General features: G+C 40.9%; 1 protein-coding gene across 1 annotated transcript; it reads left to right on the forward strand.

Moving 5' to 3' along the window:
* The first annotated feature begins 597 nt into the window (after positions 1 to 597).
* On the forward strand, positions 598 to 13,643 carry LEPROTL1 (leptin receptor overlapping transcript like 1). The gene is made up of 4 exons (XM_043560691.1): positions 598 to 884; positions 8,422 to 8,497; positions 10,205 to 10,391; positions 11,351 to 13,643. Exons 1-4 carry the CDS (start codon positions 869 to 871, stop codon positions 11,465 to 11,467), a joined length of 396 nt encoding a protein of 131 aa, XP_043416626.1. The 5' UTR covers positions 598 to 868; the 3' UTR covers positions 11,468 to 13,643.
* Positions 13,644 to 14,034: the final 391 nt, after the last annotated feature.

The raw sequence follows: 14,034 nt of genomic DNA on the forward strand, positions 1-14,034 counted from the left end.
GGGGGGGCAGGGAGGCTGTGTCTCTCTACAAACTGCAAGCTCCTTCAGGACAGAAGCCGCATCCAGGTTTGCTCACCGCAGGGCCTAGCCCTGTTCCCCACACATAGTAAACGTTCAATACATTTGTAGGATGACTTAAATAAATGTATTTGTACCTCTGCTTTCTCCTTTTTCCTCTAGCCCTGCTACTACTAAAAACATAAACAGCGATTCTCACAGACTCCTAAGAGATCGGATTTGTATTTAAATTTGTATTTGTTTGTAGTGGGTCCTGCTGCTCCTTATCTCTGGAGGTGGGTCTCAACAGAACCCTAGTTGTGTCGCAAACTGGGGAGCCAAGTGCAGACGTTCTAACTAGCCTTATTTCTCCTACTGCAAAGCAAGGGAGAAGAGAGAAAAGGGTGCGCTTTGAAGATCACATTTAAATGATGATCCTCCAAGGACATCCCCCCATGCCTCCCAAAGCACGGCGGCTACTCGCGCTCCTTTATCCTCCAAGAATCTGGGAGGCTGCGGAATCCGCGACGAAGGCTTCGGAGTGGAGCTCCCCCAAGCCTGAGGGGAATATGGGCATGGAACCGAGGCGAGGACTGAACGCCGGCGACCGCTGCGAGCCGCACAGCAGCGAAGCAGGGAAGGTGGCTGCCTGCCCGACCGCCCCCAGCCCGGCGCGCCCCCCGCGCCCCCGCGCGGGCGCGAGTCGCCGGCGGAAGTGCTGCGTCGTGCACTTCCGGGTGTTGTCTGGCAGCCGCCGCCGCCGCCGCGCGTCTCGGATCTCCCGGCCGCTGCTACCGCCGCCGCCGCCGCCGCCGCCGCCGCCGCCGCCGCTGCAGCCTCAGATCCTGGAGCCAGGAGCGACGTCACCGCCATGGCCGGCATCAAAGGTGGGCCTGGGGCGCAGGGTGCCGGAGGTCTGGGTGGCCGCCCGAGGGGGGGGAGGGGGTCCCACGCGGCCCCCGCCTGCCGCCTTCCCGGCCCCGGCGCGCGCCGCGGGGTCCCCGCGCTGGCGGCCGCCCCCCGGCCCCTGGACCCCCGCCTCCGCCCTCGCAGCCTCGTAGCAGAGCTGGGCGCGGCGCCCTCCGGGAAAGGCCGGCGGGCGCGGTGGCTTCACCGTCGGCGCCCGCTTTCTGCTGATCTCGGCAGCCTCTGTCCCACCCATCGGCCCCCGTACAAAGAATGAAGTGGTCCGCGGTCTGCGAGAGTCCCGCAGCGCCTCGGGCCATCCCACACGTTTTGCAGGAGTTTGCATCCGCGAGAGAGGCGAGCGGAGAGTGGTTTTGAGGGGGATGAGGCCGCTAGAGATGCCAGTTACGTGAAATCAGTGTCATTTGCCGCTTAAAGGCACAAGTGCGATCTTGGGGTGCTGAGCCGAACCGAGTCCCTCCGGAAAGCCTTGGAAGGACTTGGGGACGGTTCTTTCCGGAGCCTTGGGCAGCATATCCACTCTCAGGACCTGTGCTCGAAGCTTCACAGACTCCAAAAACTGAAGCGTTTTGATTGTGTTTTGTTTTTCCGATAGTGTTAGACCGTATGAGCGACCCCGAGGTGCTCCTGTTCTCCACAAGTTGCACGTTGAGGCGTTTACATTTCAAAGTTTCAGTTGGTTGTTTTTTTTTTTTTTTAATAAAATAGTTTAAAACTTCATGGAAAATTACTGGTTTATTCGTATATTTCCTTTAGAAATAAGGAAGGTTGCAATCTTTCCAGTTGTTTGGTAATTTTGTCAGTGTGATTAGAAATACCATTGACAACGTTTTCAACTTTTTGACCACGAATTACGTTGGTTTCCTGACCTGCGAATTGTAGAAGGGGCAGGCATGCAGGAAATGAAGAACTTTGATAGTGTTTTTTCTGCATAATTTATTTCCTTCAGGACAACTTTTATTGAACTGCTTCTCCAGAGTCACATTCTTACTCTTTCTGGTGTATTTTTAATGTCTGAGAACATTTCATTTCCGATATAAAACTTGCTAATTTGAGCAACAAAGATAATTTTTCGATCTGTTTTTTGAACTGTAATAGACCTTTTTGAATCCTTGTATGGAAAGGCATTTAGGGTAGAATGCTGTGGTTTTAAGGATGTGGCTAGTTTCCTAGTTCTTCCCCATTTCCTCAGTGTCGTAAACGTAGGGAGTCTCTGTTGTAGGAAAATAACTGTAATTTCCTTCTCCGAATCTAGGAAAATATTAATCAGGTGAAAGTGCCACAGATGGAATTGTACTTACACTTTTGGTTTCAATAAGATTTTTTGATTGTTATGATTGTTTATCAGGATATTTTCTTTCTGTTGGGCTATCTTTATATTAAGCAGGAGTGTTGCTATCATTGGAGACCATTACTTTTTTTTTTTTTTTTTCAACGTTTATTTATTTTTGGGACAGAGAGAGACAGAGCATGAACGGGGGAGGGGCAGAGAGAGAGGGAGACACAGAATCGGAAACAGGCTCCAGGCCATCAGCCCAGAGCCTGACGCAGGGGTCGAACTCCCGGACCGCGAGATCGTGACCTGGCCGAAGCCGGACGCTTAACTGACTGCGCCACCCAGGCGCCCCGATTTCTTAAGCCATATTATTCGGTTATGTATTAGATTTTTCTAGCAACTCCCAGGTTAGGGAACTGGTCCCTGCTACTCTAATTTCTTTGTAATCACAGAATCAGCACCCTGTCTCGAGAGGGTTTAAATAATTGGACTGTTCCATCATCCCTAGCCTAGAGGCTTTGGGAGTAGAAACTAGACTCATCTAAGTTTTGCCCTCCAAATGTTTCATCACTCATTTACAGTATAAATTCTTGCCTTATTGATGTGTCATCTGGGGCATCCATTTATACACAAATGATGAAATTTATGTATAAATCAGCCTAGTTGCTGATTTCATAAGATTGGAGAAACTTCACAAGTTTTGAGAACACTTTTGAGCAATTTATTTAACCCCATTGTTTTTGTTTTATTATATCCAGTATGACTGGGCAGTGAGATGTCACATGAAATTTTTTGATACTCGAATCTTACCTTGTTTTCATTTTCTATTTATTTAAAAGAAATCTTTCATTAACTTTCTAAGAGTGTACTCAAAAAAATTTAGACTTCCTTTTTTGATAAGAACATGAATAATTGTTCTTTGCCATAAAAGAGTTACCCCCCAGAGACCATCAAGTAGTAAAGCTACTTGCCTTTTGGCCAAGATTACCATAAACCAGTATGCTTTTTGAGGTTTTTCTGCCTGATTTAAATTTTTTTTCAGTCTCCTTTCTCTTGTCAGAGGGCAGATCTTGCTTATGTGCAGTTCTGCCTCCTCTTTCTCATTTGTTTCAATATGAGAAACAAGATCTTCAAACTTAGAAAATTTTATGTCACAGGTTACATGTAACAGTGATCATTTCTGGGTGGGGAAAGTTACTTTTCACTTAATTTTGTTCTGGCTATATGAATTGCTATTGAAAAAATACTATAAATGAACATATATGACTCTTAAAATTCTTTTTTTAGGGGCGCCTGGGTGGCTCAGTCGGTTGAGCGTCCGACTTCGCTCAGGTCACGATCTCACAGTCCATGAGTTCGAGCCCCGCATCAGGCTCTGTGCTGACAGCTCAGAGCCTGGAGCCTGTTTCAGATTCTGTGTCTCCCTCTCTCTCTGGCCCTCCCCCCATTCATGCTCTGTCTCTCTCTGTCTCAAAAATAAATAAATGTTAAAAAAAAAAAATTTTTTTTTAATTCTTTTTTTATTCTGCTGAAATTCACACACAACAGTTGAATCACAAAAATGAATAAATCAATGTCAGCTAAATAGGAGCCTAAGGGTCTATTTATAAAGAATGGTAGATTTAGTGTATGGGCTTTGTGACATCTGCTTTGTCTCTTTAGTGACCCTTGTTTCCTCCAGGATTCTAAATTATATTCTGGATAAATAAGTTGTTACTATATAGTATTTATAGTGGTGAATTTAGCTGTTTGGCAACTACATTGAAAAAGTGGAGATGGTTCCCTGAAACTCATGTGACGCTGTATGTTAATTATACTGGAATTAAAATTTATTTAAAAATGGAGATGGTTTTTACTTTTTTAGCATGCCTTATAACAAATATCTTTAGTGTTCTGAGAATTATTTGCATTTTAGATCTAATCCAGGTCTCATAGAAGAAAGAACTGACATTCAGATATAATTATGTAGGCAGTAAATGGCTAGTAGGGTCTAGGGACCCATTGTCTTCTGACTTTCAGTTATGTGCTGTTTTTACTCTGGTGTGATCGGAAGATCACCTCCTCTTCCCTTTTGTCCTTTTCTCTCTTTTTTTCCCCTTGGTTTCCTTTCATGCATTCTACAAATATTTATTATTCAGTGTTGAGAGCTGGGGTATGAGCATCAACAACAGAAAAACTCTTTCCCTGCTGTGGTGGCGCTAACAGCTTGCAAGGAAAGACAGATACAAATTGATATAAAATTATAGCTGTGATAACTGAGCAAAGGGGATGTGTACAGGGCAAGAGAGCCTCTGCACGTGCATGGCGCTCTGCCTGGAACGCTCCCCCCAGAAAGCCTCATGATTCAGTTCCTCAGTTCATACAAGTCTCTGCTCAGATGTCACCTCATCAGCGATGCCTTTCCAGGCCACTGTGTCTTGAAAAGCGCTCCACCTTCTTACTCTACCTGGTTTCTTTCATAGCACTTGACATTCCTTTGCTTACTTTTGGTTTTTTATCATTTTGTTCTCCTGTTAGAATGTAAGCTTCATGGAGCAAGAGCTTTGATTTTTTTTTTTTTTTCATTGCTTTATCTCTAGTGTCAAGAACAGTGTGTGACACGTTAGGTGCCCAGTAGATATTTGTTGAATGAATGAATGAATGAATGTGATAAGGAGAATTGGTCAAGTCAGGAGGTTTGGAATAACTTCACCGAGAAAGAAACGATTGAGCTGAGATCTTAAGGACATAGACAAGTTCACTTGGAGGAAAGAGGAAGGGAATGGAACCAGAATACAAGCTTCATGAGTGTGGAAGGGCCTTGTCTGGTTTATTTACATAAATAATCTCCAGCACCTGTTACATACTTGGTTTGCAGTAAATATTTCTTGAATGAAATGGATGAATGAAAACGTATCTGAGGTAGAAGGACAATAGGTACAAGGGCCCTGTGGGGGAAGGAGCCTGCTGATTGCCAGGAGAGGAAAGGCCAGTGTCATTGACGTGCAGAGTACAAGGGCTAATAGCCTGGTGTGAGTGTGTCAGGAGAGTAAGCAGGGCCAGATTTTGAGGACCTATTTTGAATTGAACAAAACAAATGACAAACTCAATATTTTCCTCACAGTTTACATTTCACTCCATTGTAAATTTGAGGTTCCTCACTTGCTATAAAATAAAAGTGCAGGTTTTTTTCTTTTCTTTTTTCTGTAATTGAAAATATAATGGTATTATGGACTAAGTAAATGTGTGCAGGTTACATGACCTGCATCGGTGATCTAAGGGAAAACTAAATCTGCCGACCTACCATGTAAGTGGATGTCCTTGATTATGACCATTTTATTTATTTATTTTTTGAAAGAGAAAGGGAGAGAGAGTCTCAAGCAGGCTCTCTGCACTGTCAGCGCGGAACTGACACGGGGCTCAGTCTCACAAAACATGAGCTGAAATCAAGAGCCAGACGCTTAACTGACTGAGCCACCCAGGCACCCCAATTATTACCATTTTAATTCAGAGAAAGCTGTCAGTAGTGCTGGGCAGCATTTAACCCCTTTACTGTTAATTTTGGTTTATATATGTTAGCTTTTGTCCTGGTAACTTTTAGGCCTTCTACAACTCTTTTGGATTTTAATGTTTCTGTTAAGGTTAATAGACTGCATTAAAAACTAAAAACGCCTAAGTTATTCTTTTAGCCAGTGCAGTTGCAGAAATATGAGTTATATAGAACTCAAAATAAATTGATCATTTATATCTTTGCTTAATTCTAAGCCACTAATAAACTGCCTATTCAAGAAAGTTGTTTCTACTCACTAATATATGGTTAAAAAAAAGTTATAAAACACATCGCTTTGTGTGTGTGTGTGTGTGTGTGTGTGTGTGTGTGTGTGTTTAATTTTAGAAACTGTGTTTCACCTATAGAATGTGTCTGTAGCTTGTGATATCTTAAAAAGTGATACCAAAGAAGGCTTGTACCCATTATCCTGCACATTTTGTAACATGTAGGAAATTAGGGGAGGAAACCCAGCTATAGTTTTGTAAACTATGTAACATTTTTAAAAATTTTTTTAGGGTTTTTATTTATCTTTGAGTGAGAGAGACAGAGCATGAGCAGGGGAGGGACAGAAAGAGGGAGACAGAATCTGAAGCAGGCTCCAGGCTCTGAGCTGTCAGCACAGGGCCCGACGCAGGGCTCAAACTCACACACTGCCACATCATGACCTGAGCCAAAGTCAGACACTCAATCGACTGAGCCACCCAGACACCCCCATGATAACATTTTTTAAAAACTAAAACTAGGGGTTCCTGGATGGCTCAGTTGGCTAAGTGTCCAACTCTTGATTTTGGCTGAAGTCATGATCTCGTGCTCATGGGGTTGAGCCCTGTGTCGAGCTGTGCACTGACTGCAAAATCTCCTTGGGATTCTCTCTCTCTATCTCTTTCTGCCCCTTCCCTGCTTGCGCGTGCTCTCTCTCTCAAACTAAATAAATAAACATTCAAAAATAATAATAACTAAATACTCCCCTGAAATTTCTCTGACTTGATCTGTAAGAGTGAGTAATTGCAAATTTATAAAACTGTGGAGAGGATGAAATCAGATATTTAAAGCACCAGGTACATACCGGCTGCTCAACCGACAGCAGCTCTCGCTTCCGCTCACCCCCATCCCAGTCTTTGTGAGTCAACTTTGGAGGGTAAGAAGCCATCTGAGTAACTTTTGAAACCATGTAAGGTAACACAGATTAACTGTTTTATAAAGATATGTAGAGGACATTAAAGGATATAACATGAACTCATGTTTAGGATTCACTTGGCAAACTGATTAAGAAAACCCCTGACATTCCACCTTTTTCAGACAGTTATTTTCAAGCTTTCATTTTCTTAGGAAATCTTCAGGGTGCTTGATAAAATTTCAGAGTCCTGGGCTGTGGCCCACAAATTGGCATTTTTAGGAAGCATCCCAAAGAATTCTGCAGGTAGTCTTTGAAATACAGTGGAAACAGTGTTGTTATGGTCTCAAGTGCCTCCAGACACATGGGTAGACCAAAATTAGTTGACTAAAATTATTAACTACGAGTATCCTTGGATACTTTTTTCTTACTAGTTTTGAGCACAGTGAGGGTGCATGTGCAAGAAGCAGGAGCTGATCATGAGAGACTTTCCCATTTGATAAGGTTTCTAAAGTCTAGTAAAGCTGAGAAAGCAGAGTTTCTCCACATCCTGTTTTTCAAACTGTAATGATCTGTGGAGTAAATATAACAGTAATGACTGGAAGAGCATTGATCTGGGAGGCTAGGATATTCATTAGAATTGGAGACAGTGGGGCACCTGGGTGGCAGGCTGTTAAGCATTCGACTTCGGCTCAGGTCATGATCTCATGGTTCGCGGGTTTGAGACCCTGCGTCCGGCTCTCTGCTGACAGCTCAGAGCCTGGAGTCTGCTTCAGATTTTGTCTCCCTCTCTCTCTGCTCCTTCCCTGCTTACGCTCTGTCTCTCTTTCTCTCAAAAATAAATTTAAAAAAGGAAAGAAGAAATGGAGACAGTAATGAGGGAATGTGGTGGTGTGCCCACAATAGGTCAGGGCCTTGAAAATCAGTGTTGCTTTATGTTGCTTTGAAGATGACCCCAAAAAACTTATTTTGAAACTATGGATAACTTACACTTTTGAAAATAACTCACTTTTTTTTTTAGTGTTTATTTCGAGAGAGTGTGCATGCACACAGGAGTGTGAGTGGGGGAGGGCAGAGGGAGAGAATCCAGCCCACGTGGAGCTCGATCTCATAAACCATGAGATCATGATCCGAGGATGCTTAACCAACTGAGCCACCCAGGCACCCTCGAAGATAAATCACTTCTTTTTTTTTTTTTTTTTTTTTAATTTTTTTTTTTTGAACGTTTATTTATTTTTGGGACAGAGAGAGACAGAGCATGAACGGGGGAGGGGCAGAGAGAGAGGGAGACACAGAATCGGAAACAGGCTCCAGGCTCTGAGCCATCAGCCCGGAGCCCGACGCGGGGCTCGAACTCCGGGACCGCGAGATCGTGACCTGGCTGAAGTCGGACGCTTAACTGACTGCGCCACCAAGGCGCCCCGAAGATAAATCACTTTTAATGCATTCGTTTTTTGTGTTTTGCTTTTTGCTTCTGGGATCACAGGTAATGTTCAGATTGCTAATATTAATATTAATAAAAATAATATTAATTTAATATAATTAATATGTGTATTTGATTCTTTATTTACTTTGCAGCTTTGATTAGTTTATCCTTTGGAGGAGCAATTGGGCTGATGTTTTTGATGCTTGGATGTGCCCTTCCAATATACAAGTATGTAAAATTTTTGTCTTTTTTAGTGTTTTAGGGTAAATTTTTTCTACTTTTAAAGCTTTAAATTTTTTTTTAAATGAAAGCTTCTACTGTAGAAGTAATCCTAAGAAATGTTCATTTACCAAGGACAAATCTTTTTAAAAGTGCAAAAATCACTTTTTGGTTATTGCACTTCTGCTCAGTTTTGAGCATCTCTTAATAAAATTAAAGACAAGAAAATTTAAAATATCTTTTCAGCAAAAAAATACCAGAAGCAGGGTCGAGAGACAGTTGACTAAGAAAATAAAGTCATGTAAGCAATTATTTTCCATAGGATAGAAAGAACTTTTAAAAATTAATAGGATAGATTAGTAAGAAAAATAAAACTAAATAGAAAAATCAACAATAAATATGAAAAAAGAACTGCCAGTTACTAATAAGCACATGAAAATATACTCAGCCTCTCTCAAAATTAAATGAAATCCTTTGGTGAAGGTAAAAGCTGGGGCAAACAGGCACTGTCGTGTATGAGAAGGGAGAGGTATAGCTTCATGTAGTCTGTCATCTTGGAAGCCAGTTTCCTTGTAGCTCTTGAAGTCTATATATTCCTTGAACTAGCCCTTCCACTTAGAATTTCTCATACAGGTCTCCTGGCAGATGTTTACAAAGGTATGTGTAGTGAGGGGAGAGTATGGATGTTCATGACAATCTTGTCTGTAATAACAAAAAAAGCTGGAAGTATCCTAAAGGCCTGTCAAAAGAGAAATGGTTAAATTATAATATGTCCATCAATGGAAATAGTAGGCAATCTTAAAAACAATGAGGAGGAGCCAAGAGCTGTGAGTGCTGATATATAAAGGTGTTCAAGATACATTGTTAAATGAAAAAGTGCAGTGATTCATACTGTTAGAATTTATCCGTGTGGAAATATGGAAGGATCCACAAGAAGGTTGTTAGGAGAGCAAGAGAGAGAAAGTAGGGAGACATGGGCAGCTTGGAGTTTTCACTTTTTGTGCTTTTTTTTTTTTTTTAATTGACTTTTTATGTTGAAATGATTATGTATTATCAAGAAGTTGCAACAAAATAGTACAGAGAGGTCCCCTGTATCCTTCACACAGGCTTCCCCCAGTGGCTGTCGTACATAACTGTAGTTGTATTATCCAAACCAGGAAATTACACTGGCACAGTACAATAGCTAGACTGTTGATTCAAAGCCATCTATTTTCTATATTCTAACTTAAAAGTCTTCAATATTACTTTCAGTTCATTTTCTACATTTTTATTTCAGTATTTTGGGAGTTCATAGTGACCTAACGAGAGTTTAGGGATGTTCCAGCTTTACCCTGAGAAGGCTGTCATTCATCAAGAAGTCAAGGGCATGAATCTTGAATTTTAAAAATTACTGTTACTATTTATATTTTCCATATGCATCTTTATTTATAGCCTAAAATAAGAAAAATAATTTTGGGCCTTGATTCCAACTGCTATAATTTATAAAGCATTTTTTTAACATAAGGAATATTTAATCATTGTGTCATAATTCACTTTAGGAATACTATGATTCTAATTATTACTATTTTCAGTGTTCAGGTTATTGTTTATTTTTAAACTATGTCTTGTTTTGAACCTTGCAATATTTCTTTGGTCTTTATTTTTTAAAAGCGTATGTTATGTGTAGGAAAATGACATAGATAGCAAAAACTACATTAACTTATTTTTTTTTTCTAGCCAATACTGGCCTCTCTTTGTTCTGTTTTTTTACATCCTTTCACCTATTCCATACTGCATAGCAAGAAGATTAGTGGATGATACAGATGCTATGAGTAATGCTTGTAAGGAACTTGCCATATTTCTTACAACAGGCATTGTTGTCTCAGCTTTTGGGCTCCCTATTGTATTTGCCAGAGCACATCTGGTAAGTGTATATATTTTTCTATGAACGATTTTACATCAGACTAGGTTAAAATTGTCTCGGGAAAAAGGATAGAGATAATCTTACTTTTGTTGTTAACTGATAAAAATGATATTGGAGAGGGCCGCCTGGGTGTCTCGGTCGGGTAAGCGTCCCAACTCTTGATCTCAGCTCAGGTGTTGATCTCAGGGTCATGAGTCAGGCCCCACATTAGGCACCACGCTGGGTGTGAACCCTACTTTTAAAAAAAGAGGAAGAATGATACTGAAGAGCATGGCTGGGGTCTGCGGCAACAGTTGGCTTACCAGTTCTTCACTCTCAGAAGTGGGCACATCCTCTCACCCAGTGCTTAACAACCACAGGCCGCCCTCTGTAACTGTTTAAAGGCCTGAGGAGATAGTGTGTTCTTTGCATGGGAAAGTGTGAAAGAGGAGAAGGGCCTGAGATCTGTATACCTGGTCTTTCCTCCCAGACTCACCAGTCAGATTCACTCCCCATCTCTGGGGACTTAGAGATGCCAGGGACTGACCACCCTTCCACATGGAGGGGGCGATTACTCCCCCTACTCCTTTAAAAGAATGTACATGGGTGTGTTTTCGTTTCTGGTACTTTAAATTTAATCTGCTGTCTAGATAAGATTTTAGATTCACTGAAGCAGAGTTGGAGCAAATTTCTTCATGAGCTTTAAGTTGTAGAAGTCTCTGCTGCCTCCTCAGAATCCAGAAGCCTAACTTTTGAATAATGATCATTTTCATGACTTCCTGTCTTTTTAAAGGAAGCAAATTAAAAACAGCAATATAGAAGGACCGTTAAGTGTTGAATAGAGTGAAAGTTACTATCACAGATCTTGCTTGTTTTTATATCATGATTGGCATAGAACTAGAATCTAGATTTGCTTTTCATTTTCTTTCTGTTTTTCCTACATCTGTTAACTTAAGTGTTTATCTGTCTTATTTCTCTAGATTGAGTGGGGAGCTTGTGCACTTGTTCTCACAGGAAACACAGTCATATTTGCAACTATCCTGGGCTTTTTCTTGGTCTTTGGAAGCAATGATGACTTCAGCTGGCAGCAGTGGTGAAGGAACTACTGAACTATTGTCAAATGGACTTCTTGTCATTTGTCGGCCATCCGCGCGCACAGGAGATGGGGCAGGGATGCTGAGTGGCACAGCAAGCCTCTTGGGGGTGTTCTCAGTGCTCCCCTCTCACTTTTATTGTAAGCATACTATTTTCACAGAGACTTGCTGAAGGATTAAAAGGATTTTCTCTTTTGGAAAAGCTTGACTGATTTCACACTTCTCTCTAGTATGCTTTCTGTGGTGTCCTGCTGAATTTGAGTATTTATGTGTCCCTGTTTAGTTTTTTTTTTTTTAATCAACATGCAATGTTAAGCATTTTTAAAATGTAATAACCATTTGCATTGGTTAGGAATTAGATTTCTGCTGGCTATTACTGGGCTAAAGGACATCTTTTGTCTTAAAATTATTTAACCTTCATTGCAAAAAGTTAAAAAAAAAAAGTTTTCAATCAGTCAGGATGACATCACTCCCAATTTTATGCAGACCATTGGCATACCTTATAGACTGTACACTCAGTACGCATATAGCTGCATTTATACCTCAGAGGGGCCAAGTATTAATGCCCATGCCCTCCGTAAAGGTTGCTGGTTTTGCCAGTAAGCAGGTGTTTTGTGGACTGAAAATTATTTTACGGAATTGCCACAAAGGAGTGCTTTTCTTCTCAGTCGTTAGAGGAATTTATTGTTAAACTCAAAGGTAAGCGTGTAAAACCAGATTTTTGAGATGGTTTTTATTTATGTCTATTATAGATAGAGTGAGTTGCGTTATGGGAAGAAACGATGTTGAAATTCCATTTTTTTAATCCTCTTTCTATTTATAAGTGAAATGTTTGATCTTCTATCAGCCTTTTCATATTTTACTGTGGGTGAAGTGGAACATACTACTGATAAGGAAAAGTTGTAGTGTGCATCATTTAGACCAGAAAACCTTTCCCTGCTTCCTCCTTTTAACTTATTTTCTACGTTGTATATATTAAGTAAATTAACTTTCCAAATATAGTTTGATAACACTTTAAATTAGAGGTGTTGATCTCACCTGGAAAGTACTTGCTATGCTCTACATGCTGAGTGCCCTGCCCCGCAAGGCCTTGACATGATTAACAAGTGACTTGTTAGTCTTGCACATAAGTCATGCATTAACAATTTAAGATTTAGACCATGGTAATTGTAGTTCTTACTCTCTAAGGTTATATCATATGTAATTTAAAAATATTTAAGACAAGTTTCCTGTATACCTCTCAACTTTTTTGATTTTTATTTCATCATGATAGATCTGCTGTTTCCTTTTAAATGGCACTTATTGTGTGAATTAATGCAAGGTAGCCAAATCCAGCTGTATAGCAGCTTCAGACACAGAAGACCTGACCAAAAAGTTCCCAGTAACCAGGCATGATCAAATCGTTGTGGTCATTTGCATCTCAACAATTATCAGTACCTTTTGCAAGAGCTAGTAATGAAGATGTTCAAGTTGGTCCGACAGTATTTTGTTGGGATATTTGTGTGATTTTTCACTATACTTACATAAAAATTGTTTTGCCTTCAGACAAAACTGAGTGATCGTGACAGCTTTTATATAAAATTTATTTCTGAAGAAAATGGGAACCCATTTTGGGTTTGTTCAGCTTTTTACTAAAGATGCCTAAAGTCCACAGGTTTTATTGCCAGGCCCAGGTGGTGACTCTAGCTGTGAGATGGGAAGCAGAGTGAGGTATCTGCGTGTGGCTGTCCCGCCTCTACAGCAGGCTGAAGACGGCTTGCAGTGTTACAGTGATGTAGCCCTAAAGGGGATGGTACAGGCGTGCATGAATTAGCTGGCCATATAGTTGGGAACTCAGTGCGTGGGATCTACTTGATTTTTTTTTTTTTTTGCAGGAAGTACACTCTCTGGCCCTTCCCGTTTTCTGTTCTAGAATATCAGTGCAGTGCACTGCGACTATTCTATTCACTTGGCCATAGACTCTTTCTCTAGCAGCCGCATATTTCTGTGTCCTGGTTGCGTTTGGCAGCATCGTGTCTCTCGTCTTGCACACGAGCTTGACATAGTGCTGTCTGATCTCTAGGCTAGTTCTTTGAGCTGTGAATTTGCCATAGAACATGCACTGATACCGCATTGCCATTCTTCTACGGAAAGAAAACTTTTGATGATGAAACAATAAAGATTTTCAATATCTATGTTACTTTGTGGGTGTTTTTGAAATGCAAATATGCTGCACACTTGAGCTCCTGAAGTGTGTTACTCATTTTAATAATGCAATATATTAGTCATGAATGTTAGACTTGCAGAAGTTTCACTTCCAAAACAATTGAAACTGTAGTAGTAAATATTACAAGGAAGCCCTGCGATTTTGAGCTATAGATTGGTAGAAGTAGGTTGGGGAAGTAGAATTTTTAACTAGCCCTTTACAAAAAAGCCATAGAGGATTCTGTTGACCTGAAAAGACTGTTGATAATCAAAAGTCAAGGTTGTACCTGTTCTTAAATTTTCAGAACCTTTTTTATGACCGTATGTTTTATTGTGTATTTATTACCATTCATTATTGGAGCATTTGGCTTTTTGCAAACCTTTCA

Source organism: Prionailurus bengalensis, chromosome B1 (genome assembly GCF_016509475.1).
Source record: "Prionailurus bengalensis isolate Pbe53 chromosome B1, Fcat_Pben_1.1_paternal_pri, whole genome shotgun sequence".
Taxonomy (NCBI): domain Eukaryota; kingdom Metazoa; phylum Chordata; class Mammalia; order Carnivora; family Felidae; genus Prionailurus; species Prionailurus bengalensis.

Bases quoted from the DNA above. Each gene is read 5' to 3' on its own strand.
- LEPROTL1 (XM_043560691.1), top strand. The intron at 8,498-10,204 runs GTATGTAAAATT...TTTTTTTTCTAG, and splicing joins TGTGCCCTTCCAATATACAA to CCAATACTGGCCTCTCTTTG. The intron at 10,392-11,350 runs GTAAGTGTATAT...TTATTTCTCTAG, and splicing joins TATTTGCCAGAGCACATCTG to ATTGAGTGGGGAGCTTGTGC.